This window comes from Ammospiza caudacuta, chromosome 3, assembly GCF_027887145.1.
Source record: "Ammospiza caudacuta isolate bAmmCau1 chromosome 3, bAmmCau1.pri, whole genome shotgun sequence".
Classification (NCBI taxonomy): domain Eukaryota; kingdom Metazoa; phylum Chordata; class Aves; order Passeriformes; family Passerellidae; genus Ammospiza; species Ammospiza caudacuta.
In genome coordinates, this window is record NC_080595.1 from 49813957 (window position 1) to 49830974 (window position 17018).

The 17018-nt window shown below is 37.0% G+C and overlaps 1 protein-coding gene across 1 annotated transcript in view; it reads left to right on the forward strand.

Moving 5' to 3' along the window:
* FMN2 (formin 2) overlaps nucleotides 1-17018 on the forward strand; it is a 149887-nt gene that overhangs the window by 68597 nt on the left and 64272 nt on the right. The window contains exon 10 of the mRNA XM_058801633.1: nucleotides 15054-15115. Within this exon, the coding sequence (XP_058657616.1) occupies nucleotides 15054-15115 (62 nt within the window). The remainder of the gene's footprint in view (nucleotides 1-15053; nucleotides 15116-17018) is intronic.

Here is a 17018-nt window from a genome sequence, read left to right on the forward strand (position 1 = left end):
AAAGGAACTGAATCTTTCATGTCATATGATATTTACACCTAAAACCAAATTTATAGAATTATTACATTTTTTTCCTATAGTACAAAATTCATTTTAAAGAACATAAGTTTAGAGTTTTAAATGAGGAAAATAAAATTGAATTTTCTTCACAATATTTGAATCAGCAGAGACTAATTACTGCCACATTGCACAGTTTGGATAATTAAAGATTTTTGTTGTTGTTAAGAACATATGAATGTAATTTAATAGAGAAGTTTTGTAAGAAAATGTAACTGCATTGTCTGTCTGTTGGTTCCATGAGTTGAAACCATGAGTTTTTTCTTGCAAGTCTGATCTAACTTTGAAAGTTAGAGAAAAGTTTCAGGAACATACTTTTCTCCCAAAAGAAACAAAAAACCCCTGTACTGTTATTTCTCGTTTGTGAACTGTGTACTCACTCGGAACAGCGATGATTACAAAACTCTTAGCATAAAAGCAACAAAATGTATCCTGTTAGCATTAGTACCATGTAAAAATTGAGTGGCAGGAGGGAGAAAAAGAGCACCTTGTGTCGCTGTTATAGCAGAAGTATTTTCCACTGGTCATACTCTTATACATTGCTGACCTACATAGAGGTTCTAGCACTATAAAATTAAGAAATCCCTACTAATTAAGACCTTCCAATAATATAGTTACATATTTTTTCATTACATAAAAAGGTTCAAAAGAGAAGGATGTTTGCCACAACAGTGAGTTTGTGATTTTTCATGTGTTTGTTAGATTTGTATACATTTATACACACAAAAAATTTCATTCAAATATTAATGCCATTAATATGTATATAGCTACTAACAATTTAAATTCAAGGTAGTTCAAGTGGGGCCTTAGTATCATCACAAGAGATGTAGGTAAAATTTTTTTTTAACGTTCAGTGTACCTATAACTGTATTTTTGTGTCTTTTTTTAAAAAAAAATCAATTAAAACTATATGTTATATTTGGCCAAGCAGAGATCTATCTAGCTTTGTACCTGATCTCCTCTGTAGATAATCATAAAATAAAAAGCTAAGGTGAGTGGCACTGACTGCTCATTATGTAATTTTCATAGGTCTCTTATCTTATTGAGTAGTTGGCTTCAAACTGTAAAGTTTATTTGGAACAGCTTTCATACATGTTATCTGTTCTTTTGATTTCTCTTTGTCACCACTCTACAGTCCATGATTCTTTTCTTCCCTTTGCCGAGGAGGTGACTGGCTGGCTCTGCATGCTGCTTTCAAGATCTTTGTGCACCATATGCCTGTGCCAAGAGGTCACATCATCATCTTTCAGGCTCTGTTTTTTCTGTATTGTTGCTGATAATTTGTTTGCCCTTCACTGCTGCTAATTTTTGAGCTTATGTTTTCAGGGAACTATGCAAAATACCTGAGTGTCTTTTTGGGGCAGCAGTTGCTAATTCTGTATGCCTCACAGGACTTTTACAGTCTGGGTTCTTTTTTTCCCCATCTACTTTGCATGTATTGACACTGAATATTTGAGAGATCCTTTTATATGTATTTGTGGTCAGCTTAAGTGGTTTATCTATCTGAGAACATTGACGCCTCATGCTCATTAAACAGGACAGAAACCTGTAGAAGTCCTAGTAAGGTTTCTTTGATGCAAATTTCTACTTTGAAATCTAATCTTTCATTTTGGTAATTGATTTTCCTTTTTTTTTCTGAGCAGGTTTTGGTTTTTTTGGTCTGTTGGTGTGGGTGCTTTTAATCCAAGTAGATGTTTCCCCTTATACCACAACGGCAAAATTTTTTCTGAAACCTTAGGAAAGGATACTGAGGAGCATTTTGCAAATTCAGTATTAACCTGATCCATCTTACCTGGGCCTTTATGGACACTTCATTTAAGCAGTTCTACTTAGTGAGTGCCTACTACAAATTGTGTTACCTTGCTTTCTCATTACATTGGTTTAGCTGTAGATTCTTTAAAAAAACTGTCCTTTTGTATAACACATAGGCATTTTCCAGGCATAAAAATCAGACTGACTGGTTTGTAGTTTCCAGTATCATCTGAGGAATCCTCTTAAAATTTTTATTTGTATGTTCTGAAGCTTGTTCAATTTGAGACAGTGCCCAAAACATATCACTTGAGAAGTACAGAACTTGTCTGAGAACCCCTTTGACCTTTGCTGTGGTTGCGAATCCTTACACAAATAGTTTGTTTAACCTTTTCTGATTCTCTTTCTTTTGTGCTTTTTTACAGCCAGATTATCTGCATGCCCAGCTGTTTCCTGTCAGGCTTCATACATGTGATGTGTTTGAAAGCAGTTTTATTACTAGCTTTATGCATTTGGCAAGTTGGGTTTAGACCTTTTTGTTCTTGTCCAATTTACATTGAACTTCCAAGACTTTGCTTTTTGTTTTCTTTGGCTGATTTCCACTTTTGAAGAGTATCTTTTACTTACAGGTGTCCCCCATGCTCTTATACTTAATCATATATGTGATTTTGAGGAGTAGGAATATTGAGGTTGGGAAAAGACAAGGGAGGGAAAAAGAGTGCATTTCAATTTATCAGTTGACTTTTTTTCTCTGTGGCTCGAATGAAGTGCCTTCAAGCTTTCTTCTGACCTTCAACCTTTCTTTAGCCTTTCAACTAACCTCTCACTTTAAGCTAATTTCTGGTTGTAAAATCTAAATTTATGGTGTTACTCCTAAAAATCTTATTCCCTTATCCTATGGAGAAATTTTGTTCAAGGCTGGTTTGGCGTCTCCAATTGCTTTGTACTTTATTCAGAAGTAATCAAGCGTTACTCCTCTTTTGGTAAATCTGCCTAGCAGCTTTGAGTAATAACTCTCATGCTGTAAAATTTAGATCCGAATGATGACTCAAGAAATATGGCTAACAGATTAAACCTTACACTAGTATGTTTGCTATGTAGCATACCGGCTAACACAGAAATGGTACAATACCATTTAGGACTCATTAAGCTGCTTGTTGAGTGATCTGTAAGAGGGCACTGACTGTGTTTTTTCTGCTCAGGCGAGAACTTCCTCCATAAGGAACGCGGTGCATCTTTTACACCCAATTGCTTTATCTTTAACTTCATACACCTACACTTCATACACCCGGCTCATGTTCCCTTCAGTATTCGCTGCCTCTCTTCCGCAGTGTAAACCTTCATGGCACCATGTACAGCCTTACATTGTCAGTGTCACGCTGATTGTCGTCCTCCCGTACCGCTCGGAACAGCCATCACCGCCACCAGCAAATACAAATCTTCCCTTTGCACATGTCAGACGACTCGCACACCACTCACACAGCCTGGCCTTTCCCGCTGAGCTCGGCTTACCTGCGCCGCCGCTCTGCTCGCCTCCCTCGCTCCGGCCCGCTCCGCGCTCCTCCCCGGGCGGGGCGGCTGCGGCCCCTCGCCCACCGCGGGCCTTTCGCCGCCTGCCCGCCCGGGCCCGGCCCCCGCTCCGGCAGCAGGTGGCAACAGCGGCCCGCGCTGCTCCTGCCGCCGCCGGGAGCTCGGCCGCCCTTCCCGGGAGAGCCGGCCCGGCCCGGCAGAGCGGAGCCGCCCGGGAGGCGCCCGGCCGGGCAGGGCGCTGGAGCCTGCGGCTGCACTGCCGCTCGGCACGGTCCTCACGCAGGGAATAGCTCCTCTAGACAGGGGTCCGAGTGCAAGGAAGAGAGAGCGTGGTTCGAAGATGGTAGAGTGGCTTGTTTGCTGTGTCCCTGCCTCATCCATGATGGGGGTAAGGAAGAGTGCCGGGGAAATCATGGTTTTTTGCTTAGTCTGAGTGCCCACTGCTCCCCATGCTGCAGTCAGTGTGTTGGTGTTCCTGTACCTGCCACTTTGAGATACCTGGATTTCTCCTACTTACTGCTTTCTCGTCTTTTTCTTGCTTTGTTGTTATCCCCCGGCAGTGAAAGATAGGTTAATTTCTCTTGTTCTGCTGTTTCACATGAAACCTCCCCAAGCAATGGGTGTGCAGTTCTGTTTCAGTGTAGTGTGTTTTCTGTTGTTAGTGAGGTTGCAATTGCTTTTGCTTCCTAAACACAAAACACAACTCAGTGTTACTGAGCTGAAACAATAGCGAGTGCATGCCCTAATCTTAAAGTCAGTAGGCCATAGCTAGTCATTATACTGTAAAAAACGTACATATGTGGTTCCAAATAACTTCAAGGGTTTTTTTTTTTTCTTTTAATGTATATATTTTAGTTTTCTGCATACATGGGCATTTGGTTTTTGTTGTTATCCCAGCCTTTATTTCCTTGAATTAATACCAGCTTTTGAGAAATACTTTGGAGTGTGAAAAAGATGGAACTTAAACCAAACACAGGCATCCGTCTGCACTCAGCTATCACAGTATTGTGATTTGAATTAGTAAAGCTGTGTCATCTGTCATGTACCTAGCCAAAAATCTTTTTGCATTATTTTCATAATCCCACCACACTTACAACGTGGTGTCACAAGATCACAAGATCATTACATCACTTTCTTAGCATCTGTAGCTCCTTAGTACTCTAACTTCAGAATATTTGGTGAAAGGCTTAACGTGGCTTAATACAATGAAATCCCTGGTGTGTTTATCCAGACATCAGACAGGGCAGACATGTAGAATACTAGGCGACAATAATATGCTCTCTGCAGTGCCAAAAAAACCCCTTTAATTTTATTTGGAGAATAAATTGAAAGTATGTAAATTTTTTTCAGTGAGATACTACCACCATTTGACAGAAGGAAAGAGAAATTTCGATTTGAGAGGAAACCTCTCAAGTGTTTTGTTTTCATAGATATTGACCAAGAAAATTTGCATTTTGGGTTGTGACTGAAGCTGTTGCTTGTACAGCTATTACAGGCAAAGGAGGACCTGCTTTGCATGATGGTTGAAACCCTGTATGTTTCCACACAGTGCGTCCTAATTCTGCTTGTGTGGATAGTGATATCACACACATCTGGCTTGCTGAAACTATAAACAGCGAAAACTTGTTTCTGAATGATAATAGGTATCTTCATGGCTAAAAGAACTTGCAGTACTTTCTGTTGTAAATCACCAAAGAGTAACAACATTCCATGTAGTATGTGTAAAATGATTTAAGCTTGCTGATGTTACAGAAGAATGGTAGAGAATTTCAGAGAGACGTAGCAAAAGGCAGACATGCCGCTCAAGTCTAGGGTTTTAGAAGGAACATTCTAAGCATTTGGTCTGGCTGCTAAATAAGGCAAGTTATGTAATATTGCCTGCTAATTTCTGCCTCAGGCTGTTAGTCCGTATAAATATGAACATTTTAGCAGTGTAAATGATCTTGAGTTCCAGCTGAAAATCTGACCCTTCAACCTTTTGCTTTCTTTGAAGTTGCTGAAAGTTTTGCAGTTGGTTTTGGTGAGTCTAGGATTTCATAGAAATACCTTAAGTGATGGAGAAGTCATATCCCATGAAACATTGTTCAAAAGGTTGATTTCTCTCACTTTTAGCACTTTAAATATGTTTTCCATAGTGAATTTGCCAGATTAATTTACAGATACCCTTCATTCTTTCATGCTTTTGGTCTGTGAAATTACAGAGCCGTCTACTTTCAGGTATCTTGTCATGCAGGTATGTAAACATCTAGCTTCTTAACTTGTGTAAGTTAAATACGTCAAGCAATTCAATAGAAAGACATTCTGAGGTTATGCTGCTGTCTCCTTTGTTGATCATTTTGATACTGCACTGGTTCTAGCTCTAGTTCAAAACTTACTTTAACTTCTAGCCGCTCCTTGAGAATTTTAGATTAGTCATTGATCGTGATTACAGACAGTGCAATCAAAGCAGTTCTTTGGGTGAGTTTTGGTCTGCTCAGCAGACCAAAACCAGCAGACCATTGCCACCTGGATTTCACTGAGGATTAATCACTATTTTTAATATCTTGCTTTTCAATGTTGATAAAGATATTTGCAGTAAGCTGGGAGCAGAGTCCTATGAAAGCCTAAGATGCTCTCTCCTTTGTGGTAATGTTTCAAGAGCAAGTACATTTTCAGATCTATGAGCTGGGCAGCTATTAGCTCATTTAGTGTTGATAAATAATATAATGAAAGTATTCTACATTGCCAACCAGACACACCAGGAGCTCCATTAACTATGCACTAACTGTGGGTAAATGAAGAGAAAAAAAGCTAAGATCCCAAGTTAGCTGCTTACCGCAGAGAATCTATTATTTGGAAAAAAGAAAGTGTCTTACGTATCTGCCCTGATAATTTTATCAAATGCAGCAGTTCACTAGTGGATGGTTCCAGATAAATTTCTTCTTCTTCCTTCTCCTCCTGCATTTTGTTTAAATTTATAATTTATAATGAGCTCCCTAAAGCAAGAAATAAAAAGCATGTCTCTGTTTATGGGCTGCACTTCTCAGTGTTAGAGGTGACTTTGTTTGCTGTGAGCTATTCTTATAGAAATAGATTAGGTGGAATTTGAAATTTGGATCAGCAAATTTGAATTCTGAAAAATATTCACATGTAATTCAAAGTCTCAATTAGTTTGAAGCCTGAAGCCTCATTTGCATTCCAAGTAAGTCTTGCTAATTTCTTCCAGTTACACAATCACTGGTAAAATTAGCCTGGTCTTAAACCCATTGAAATCAAGATTGAAAGGCATTAAAGCCTGTATGGATCTAAAAGAAAAGTTTAACACACAGGAAATCCAAATTTTATGTCGCCTGAAAAATAAATTTAAAGCTACAAATCATGTCTGTCTTCAGACAGATTGATACGCAATGCCAGACCTACTGCATACATGCTTTTGCAGCTCATGTGTTTGTACAGTTTGTTTTTATAACATGCATTGTAAATACAAACTGACACATAAACATCCCCAAAGTATATTCTTCAGACATCATGTTCTAGTAGTCTGCCCCCAAAAAATATATACTTGACAGGTATGACTGTCTTTCTTTTGGGAACCCCTAAATGAAATGCCTGTGGTATGCTGTACTACCTTAACCAGAAATGGAAAAAATTTAGTACAAACTGATACTGAAATAAAAGCCACAGGGCATTGGGGTTTTTTAAAGCAATAATTATGTTTTCTGTAAAAGAAATTCTTACATATAAAATTTACCTTTATGCCAATATTAATTTTTTATTGAAGTCTTGTTCTTGAAACACTAAAAATACATTTAAGGGTCAGGAACCGAGTGAACAAGCCCCTACTATAATCATAAAGCACAATTATATATTTTTAAACTTATTTAAATGTGTATTATATAATTAGCAGTTGTATACTATGTTAAGCCTTCAGTAGTGTTTTGGGAGTTATCATAGTAATCCTTTTCAGTTTGCAGAAAATCTTGAATCCTGCCACTCAGTCTCATTCCCTGATGAGCAGCCCCTGGCAGGTTCATTGAGACTGTTTGCTCCTCTGTGCACTGTAGTTTAAAATTCGCAGTATCTGGTAAAATGCCAGTCTTTTCTCAACCTTCCTATATCCCACACCCATGTTTTTTTCACCTGCCAAATTCAAACAAATCTTATCTAAACAATTAAGATAAGCATTGAAGTAGTCTCTATAGTCAAATCAGCAAACCTCTCAAAGCCAGAGCTGAAATACAATCTCTCTAAATTAAACAGTCTACAATGGCAATCATGTTTGTATTTAAACATTTTATTCTGAAAGGATTACAGCATTACTCTCAGCTTTTTTTTTCCTGCCTAGACAAGAAGGCGACACACTGAGTCAAACAAAATATATTTGTTCTCTATGAGCCGAACTTGCACACTTTTTGTGAACAAACTGTATAGGTGTATGAAGTTTGACTTCACATAATCGGTAACTGCTGTCCTTAACAAAGTAGGCACTTGTTTGAAATGTATGTAATGTAACTGTTTATATTAGCTGTGTACAGCTATATAAAATCTGGTGATATATTTTGTTTTATGTGTGAATATATATTTACATGTATGTAGAAAACCTCTATCGATACAGTTTTTATATTTGGGATACAAGTTAGGGAACAAGACAACTGTCTAGAAGTTGAATTATGTTTATAAGAGAAAAATCATGCAAAAGATTCAGTCCTTTCAATGAAGTCTACTTCTTTTGTTACTTCACGTTTTGCAAAACATATTCATGCTTAATTGATTCTTATTCTATGCCTTCCTAGAAATGCGGGTGCATGTTCTTGAAGGTATTTAAAACTCTTAAGTCATTTAAAAATGATCTGAAGCAACAGCTCAACTTAATCCATGGCTTCTGCTTGGAAATTTTGTTTACTGTTCTGGTTTCTTACACAAGCTTTAGATCAAGGTGAATTACTGCCACAGTAAAACTGTGTGCAAGCAGTTCTAAATGGTGTCTTGCCTCTGATCCATGCTATATGTACCTGTCTTGAAGCCCCAGTCTCCCTTGTGCTTTGTGCCCTTTAACGTTGTCAGGATGAAAACTTTGAGTATTTCTGAATAGACAATTCTATCACAAAGGTACTGAGGGCAAGGAGGTAAGTAATAAATAATATGAAGTTATTAATTTTTGGCAACTCAGTGCGGCCATACCCCACCTACCAATTTTCAGTGGGGGTGGGGGGGTGGTTTGCAAGGTATGCAAGTCATGTTTAAAAATTCTTTTTTTTTACTTATTTTTTGAGGCTCTTTAAAGATTATGCTGTCATGACCCTTGTGGGATTGCCACAACTTACATTAGCACAGGGACACAAGATTTTAGCACTGTTGTGTAAACACAATATTTATTTCAGAGTCCCATTTGGGATTTAACTTTCTGCATTGGAGATTCACATTTCTTTTACTTAAGATAAAGAAGAATGCCAAGACAGTAGCAGTAGTTGTCAAGTTGTTGGAACTATTACAGATAAAAATATGACCTTGTAAATTTTAGATGAATTAGGTCAAAAGTGATATGGGGGAACAGGAAAAAACTGGGGTGGAGGGAAAGGGAGGAGGGGGGCAGGATTGGGAGATGGGGGTTGGGGAGGAGGGGCCAATCAAGGGATATAAAGTTTTGAAGTCATGGGTTTTCTATGTAACCAATAAGAGACTGAAAGTTTTGCTGATCAGTTTTATTTTTTTTTAAATATAAATACTAAGTATTTATTGGGCATAAATCTGGGTTTATTTTGCAAGTAGCTTGATATTACATCCAAACATAATCTTCATAGGAGCAAAAGAGGTCATTGCAGTTTGATCACCTTCTTAGGCTCTTTTGGCCCTTTTGTTGATGAGAACACTGATGCAGGTGCTTTTTCTTCTACTTCTGAATTGAGCAGGTCAGCTCTCAGTCATTCCAATGAACCTGAAATTGTCTGCATTGAAACTTTTTTCCTGGTTTGCTTGTGTCTGTATGTCTCATGTTGCTTTTTCTTCCAAAGACACCTGTCTGAGAAGACTTCCATTCTGTATTCACAGACCAGTTCTGTATGTATTCTGTATCTATTTTTCCTTGTTTGTTGATAAAAGCATAAGTTGATCAAGCTGTATATTATCTGACTTGTTTCTCTTGTATCAGAGTTCTCCAATTTTTAAGGTTTTGCCAGTTTTCTAATGGTGTTGGATTTTGACTACTTTCAATTTACTGCCTGTACATTTTACTTGAGGAAGCTATTGTTTTTAATTAACTCAGAAATAATAATTCAAGGAAGATCATTCAAAGTGACACATTGGACGTACTCACTTATGTGCCTTTTTCTTCCTTGCAAATACCCTTTTTAGATATTTTAAAATAATTTTAAGTCCTGTGAAATCTGGTTGAATGAATTTTAATGGTACCATTGTGCCTAAAAAAATTACATAGCAGTTTTGAGACTCTAATTATATAAAGCTTACTGTTTCTATATTTCTATATATTGATACAGGTTCTTAATAACAACAGAATCAACTTTTTGTTGTAAGACTGCTTGAAGCCTTTTCAGGTTTTTTTACTCTTCAGCTTACAGTAATATTCCTTGGGTTTGGATTATTTCAGTGGAGTAGAAATATCTGGAGATCAAAGTCCATAAGAAGTACCATGGAAGCTGGAACCTCTCAGTATCCTATAATCTTGCATGTTAGAGTCTCATGAAGGGCATAACAGCCGAGTGACCCCCAGATGAGTGCCACACACGGAACTGTGTGGTAAGAGCACTGTGGTTAGTTGCTGCAGAAACAGGAGGTCCTTCTCTCAGTGAAGAAGAATAGATCTGCCTTTGTATTTTGCTGTACTGACCATCTGTTTCTGCCATTTGTCAGAGAAGTTGTGAAGTCGTGCAGAAACCCCTGGTGTTCTTCTGGAGAAAGAGAGCAGATGGGAGAGTGAGGAGGCAAAGATGTGCAGGAGGAAAAAAGGAGTGGCCTCTTGAAGCAATACTGCTTGGTTTTTGGAGAGTCACGGAGAAGTCAATTGAGGTGGAAATCAGCAGGAAGGAGTTGGGTGGGTGGTTTGCTTGTTTGCAATCATGAAGGATGGATCTGAGTAGGGCAATACAGGTTCAGATGTGGTTTTAATTCTGCTACTGCTTCTTTATGAGGACTTAAACTGTAATCTGTTGTCAGTCAAGTAGTATTTGGAAAATGCTTAGTCAGGCTTTTTGGGACACAGTGGTGCTTCCAGGAGGTTTCAAGAAGAAGACACTTAATTTTAGATGGAGTCCAGAGACAGAAAAGCTTAGGAAGCATACTTGCAAAGGCCAAACAAATGGGGTGTTATTAATTTGAAACCTGCCCTGAGAAAAGGGAAGGCTAAGACTAAGAATTCAACTGAATACCAGTTTTCTGGAAATCATCCATATATGATTGTGCTAATGAGAGTTTTATGACACAAAAGTTTGATCCGAAGGGTCTGGTTTATAACACTTTTTTTTTCTTTCTGAAATTCTACTCAGTGGGAAACTGAATTTTGGCCTTTTCATTTTAAAAGGAAATTCCAAAGCTTTAGACTTCGAACAAAATAAGGTTTCCAAAGACTGGGTGGCTGTAAGAAGTTCTCTTTTTTCTAACAGCTTATGTGAGTGGTACTATTGGTGGATTTAGATTCATAGCCATAGGTATGAATCTAAATTCACCAATTTAGGTAGGTTAGCTGTTTCTGCATTGTCTATTTGCTTTGGTTTAGTGGCAACTGGTAGATCGTGTGCTCCTAGATATATGAATATCAACAGCAGTGGTCTGTCTAACAAAGGAAAAAGTACAGCAACTTTCTTTTATGGTCTTCCTAAAAGTACACTGCAGCTTTCTGCTGATGGTGTTTTCTCATACATTTCCTCTTCAGAATCATATTTGCTGGCAAGAAGTTTGATCTTCTTGTTGGCTTCATTACTATCTTGCCCTGAAGACTTGAGGGTTCTGATAATTTATTGTTTGGTTTATTTTTTGTATTTTGCTTTCTGTTGGTTTATTTTGGGGTGGTTGGTTTTTTTTGTTTTTTTTTTTTTTTGTTTTTTTAAAACTGTGTCTCTGTTTTGTCTTCTGTGTATATGGAAGAAGGTCCATCAGTTTTCAGTTCAAACATGCCTCTGAATATGATCATGTGCCCTAATCTCATTTTTTTACAAGCCACATATCCTCCTGTCAGGGGACATAACTTCTACACTTGCAAATCACTTGATATTAATAAAAATAGTAAATCTTTCTCTCTCTGCTTGCATTTTTCTTTTGTCTTTCCAGCTTCAATCTAATATCTAAATTGGCTTTTCTAATGTGAGATTGTATACATATATATATATATTCTAATTCAATTTATATAATAAAAATACAGAGTGGAAAGAAAATTGTTCCATTCTGCTAAAATTTTCATATTCTGCCATTAGATAATAAGATATAATTTCTTCACAAATATACCAGTTTAGAATTTCCATGTAGATTATAATGAAAACAGTGAAAATATCAGGAAAGCTGAGGAGCAGCAAGAGTTCCCCAAACCGTTTAATTTGGTTATAAATACTTTGAAATTTCTTCTTCTCTGTTCTTTATAGTATCAGCTAATCATTTCTGATTGATCCCCAGCCCCTCATTTTACTGGGTGGATTTTTTGTAGTCATCTGTTTACCCTGGCTTGCTTAAATAGAAGAAAGAAATTGTTGGTTTGTAATTCCGTTAATTTTTTTCTGTGGGCATCTGCACATACTTGGTTCAAATTTGATTTAATTATGTCTATGTATTTGTATATATACATAATTATATATATGGATCAAATGATTTTACAGTTTTAGGGCTTTAAAGTGGTTTAATTGGCAGCACTGGTAGTAGGAATGCAAGAAAATAACAAAACTGTGAGATCTTGACAGTAAGGACTAAATTTCTGGATCTGATGTGATTAAAGTTCTTTCTTTTAGAGCAAAAGCCAATAGATATTCTTCACTTTCATAGTAGTCAAGGCCAGAAAATTCAATGTCAGCTTTGAAAAAAGAAAAAATCACTTTCTAAACCAATGACATGGGTGAGAATATCTACCGTCTGCAAGACTAACACAAACCCTTCTCCAGTTGTTTGCATCAAAGTATACTGGAGCTGCAGCATGGCTAAAAATATTTTCATATGAGGAAATTAATCTTTGTCTGCGTTTCATCATTCTGTTGCCACCACATATGGAATCCTTTGGTTAGATGTTTGTGTAGTCATGCTGATTGTAGGGGGCATGTTTAACTAGTAAGCTTGGCTGCATAAGGAGACATCATTGTTTTTTTTTCCAGTTCAAATTGCCTAGATAATGGAATTAAATATGCAATTGTTCTGATTTATTTTGTCAGCTATTACGTTCTGTTTGGCAATGATGCAGGTTTGCCTAAGAACAGAAGCTCATATCCTCACTCCTCAGAGTATGGGGAGCATACCTAAGGTGTACATGGAAAAATCCTAGTGAGATGTTGGAGTGCTACTTATGAACATATGCAGGTTTAGATGAAACATATAGAAATATATTTCTCTTTGGAGGCAGAGACTTGAAGGATATATCCTAGGATCTAACTTCTCCATGTCCTTGTCTCAGACTGATTTGTTTTAAGCAGCTCCCTGAAGTATGTACACTCTTCTGCATACCTGTTTTGTTGAAAGTACACAGACCTGGCACCATTGTGTTTGCCAGGCGTTCTCTTATCTCCTGCAAGCATTCAAACAAAAGTGTTCTATTGCTCCCTGAGTAATCCGTGGGTGATCTTAACATTGAGCAAAAGTCAGGGCAGGAACTTATGTTGAATTTCTTAGCTCAGGAGTGAACAGTCTCTGGAAGGAAAGGGGGGTGGAGTAGGGAGAAGACAGCCACAACTCCAAATAAATAGTTCAAGGGTTGCAAGTGTGTCCATATATGAAAACATTGCATAAGCATAAAAGTGCTGAAATGTTAGATAGTATAAACTGAGTTTCATAATATATCCTGGTTTTAATAAAGCTGTTTGTATGTAGCCTTTGATGTTAGTGTTTTCTTAAAGTAGGGCTCTCAAACCTATCTCAACCCAGTTTCTATTTGTGTGCTAATTTTAGTGTCCAGTTCTACGAGGCAAATTTGGTGCATTTTGAGGCATACAGATAGTCTGATTGAGCAACAGGGGTTTATTAAATATAATGTATCATACCATGCCCTGTGTAGAGGACATCTTTAAGTCTCTGTTGCAGCAATTATTACACTTGGATGAGGGAGGGAAGTTTAAAAATACCCCAAATAATTAGTAGCAGATTTTTGCATGTGCCCCCTACCCCAAAAGAAAACAAAAAACATGTTGCTTCCTGAACGGTTAACTGTTACATAGGCTGCTACATTGCTTTCTAGTAAGGGAAAAATAGAAAAAAAACCCACATTATTCCTGAAAAAGTAAAGAATTTTAAAATTATTTTTGGTTTAATCCTAAAAGTTAGCTTTGTGCTCTGCTTAGAGATACAGTGTGACCTGCTTAGTTTAATCATGGTCAACACTTTTTTGTTTATAATTTTCTTAAACTGCAACTAAAACTATGTCTCAGGCCTGGAAAGGGGAAACATGATAAGTGCCAGACTCAGAGTGCTATCTCTAGATGGCAATCAGAAACACATGAGTTTGAATTATATTCTGTAGTCTTTAAGTGTATACAGAATTTCTCTGTGACTATTAAGGACATGGATTTATGGGACAAAAATTAACTTGTTGCTGGGTCTCTAGCTCTGAGCAATGTTGCAATTTCTAGGTTAATCTCACTTAGGGAATTATTCAGCTTATTGTGCAAGTGCACATACACACACCACACACACAAACACACAAAAATATGTGTGCCATCACATATATTCTAATGCAATATTCTAAATTTCAAGATATAGATGAGGAAAACTGGATTTATATAGCTTTTAAATGAATGGTCACTGTGTTTGCAAAACCATGTAAGAGGAATGCTGAAAAGCACCATTTGAAAAATAAATCTTTGTATTAGCTGAGAACGTATTTTCAGTAGTTTGCGCAAATATTTCCTGTGCCTTGTGAAATGTTTCTATAACAAGTGGGGAGTCAGGGTTCCATTTCTAAATGAGTGTACCTCTAAATGAATTTTTTTTTTTTTATCCAAGTTAGGTAGATAGAAATCACTGTATTTGAGCTGTTCCACTGGGGTTTTTTGATACTGAAAAAAAATACAGTGTGTGTGTGGCACCAGAATTGGTTGGGAACAGGAAAGGCATATTTTGTATCCGTACTAAATGTGTTGGCTTAGTGCATAGAAGACTTGACCCTTGTCAGGTGTTTTGAAGTTAACTGGCTGACTTATGGATTAATGAGTTTAAGACTGAAGTCAACCAGCGACAGGAATGAGCTTTGTTGTGTGTGTGGCTGTGGTGCAGATTTACAAATTTTTATAATGCTTTCAGCTGGACCATGAAAGTCTGATGTAAAGCTTATCTCTGATCTCTGACTATGGCCATACTTGTGGGATCATGTTTATGTGTATGGGGGGAGGGAGATGAATTCTTTAACACTCGACACCTGACTCTGCCAGGTTTCTAGCCATACTATACTGCGCTATTCAAGGCATTAATAAAGTTAAAACCTTAAGCTGTATGACCAGTAGGTCATAAAAAACTGTTGCTGAGTATTGCGACCAGCTTTCTTTCACAGCTGGATTATCATCCTGAACAACTAACTCTTTTTTCTTTTCTCTTTTTCATAGCTGTTGTGAACTTGGACAACTCTGTGGTTGATCTAGAGACGCTGCAAGCCCTCTATGAGAATGTGAGTAGTCAGAGGAAGTCCATAAAATGTAGGAATACTGTGTGTCCATGTGAAGGTATTTTTACTTGGCATCAATAATATTCAGAAGGCCTGTAGAAGTCCTATTTTGACGTGACTTTATTTTCCCCAAAAGCAATGAAAATACCAAGTATTTTAATTGCATTTATTCCCATTGAGTGTTTTATGAAGTGCATGTATTTCTACATGAGTAACATGATCAACTTCTAAATGACTAAACAGATGTTAATTTTGCTCCTTTTTTTGCTTCTTGGGTGTGGCAGTCTTTGATCAATAGAACCATACCTTACACTCCACAACTTTGAATTCACTTTGTAATTTCACTAATATAAAAATCCTGCTCAACTGAAAAAAAGTTTTGGTAACAGAAGTTATTCTCTTTATGGAACTGGAGCATTTAATTATTCTTGCTTCAGGAATTGCTCCAAAATAGTTTTAATTCTTTGAAAGGAAAAGAATTTCTCTAAGATGGTGTATTAAAAAGTAGTATAAACTTCCAGGGGCTTCATAAATGTCTGGTAGTAATAATCAGAGAGATTTAACCTTAAGGTATGTAAAGTCAGGGATTCAGAGTATGCTCAAGCATGTTCTAAAACTTGACAAAGCCTGTAAAGTAAAAAATTCAAAATGTTGTATCTTAGAAGTGTATTTTCTGCCTTCACCTGGGGCCAGTGAACATTGCCCTGTCTGTGAGTGCAGTGCCTGGATGTGTGGAGGTCTGGCTAGGCACCTCTTGAAAGAGTGAGGAGGCTTTCTCTTTGCCCTCCAAAGAACTTTGAAATACAAGATGTAAAGCTGTGAGCCACAGAATAGCGTTGAAGGCCAGTGTATGTTATTGTACGAGATCCTTAACTTCCCTCGTGGTTTTGAGAATGTTAATTAATTTTACACCTTTCAGATATTTGGTTTTTAGACTTTAGCTTTTAGCCCCCTGCTTTGGAATGATTTGATGGTTTATGAAGTCCCCCTAAATAATCCACTTCGGCGTGCAAAAAGAGAGATAGTAAGCTCTAGTCCACTTTACAGAAAAACTGAGGAGCTAAATAAAACAGAAAGAAACCAAAAGTCTGATGAGAGCTAGAAAGGACTTTTGCTATTCATTCCTGAAGAACCAGGTTAACCAACACTGCCCAGAAGATAATGGTCAAAAGAAAAACCTCTTCTAAAAACATTCCAAATCTTTATGAACTCTTTGCTTCTTTGCTCCACAACATTTTTGTTTTGGCCGATGGTATTTTATTTTAAATTACTTTTAATCTGCTTCCTTACACAGTGCATATATATTCCATGCCATGCAGTTTTTAGCAGGCAAAAAATTTGAATTAATTTTATAAGTTACATGTGTGTGAATGTGAGAGATTTTCTTGTGGGAAGTATGGAATACATACTGCAGTCATAATCAGTTTTTGCATTCTTCTCTTTCTTATTGTGAACAAGTTGTGTTTTTTTCATTTCAGTTTTAAAATATATTCCTCTTATGTTGATAATGAACTAAAACTTTTTAAATTTTTACTTAATGTCATCTCTAATATACTTCGGAATCTTAATATAATGGATTATTTGCAAATTTGCGGTTCATTGAAATAACCAAATGACGTTGTGTGCATTTTTTAATTACCTTCACTTATTACAGAAGATTTCTAGGAAATGTCCTGATCAAGGAAAATACCATGTGTAAATCTCAGGAAAGAATCAAGTTTTCCACTGTCTAATATATCTCTTTGCTTGGAATAGAAAACAGACCAGTCCAATTTTATTATATTTGCTTGGGTGGAAAACAGAAAAAAAAAACAAAAACCCAAAACCACAACCAAAAACCAAACAGATTACAAGAAAAGCCCTCATATTACTTGGGTAGGATTTTATAAGGGGACCTGAATTTTAA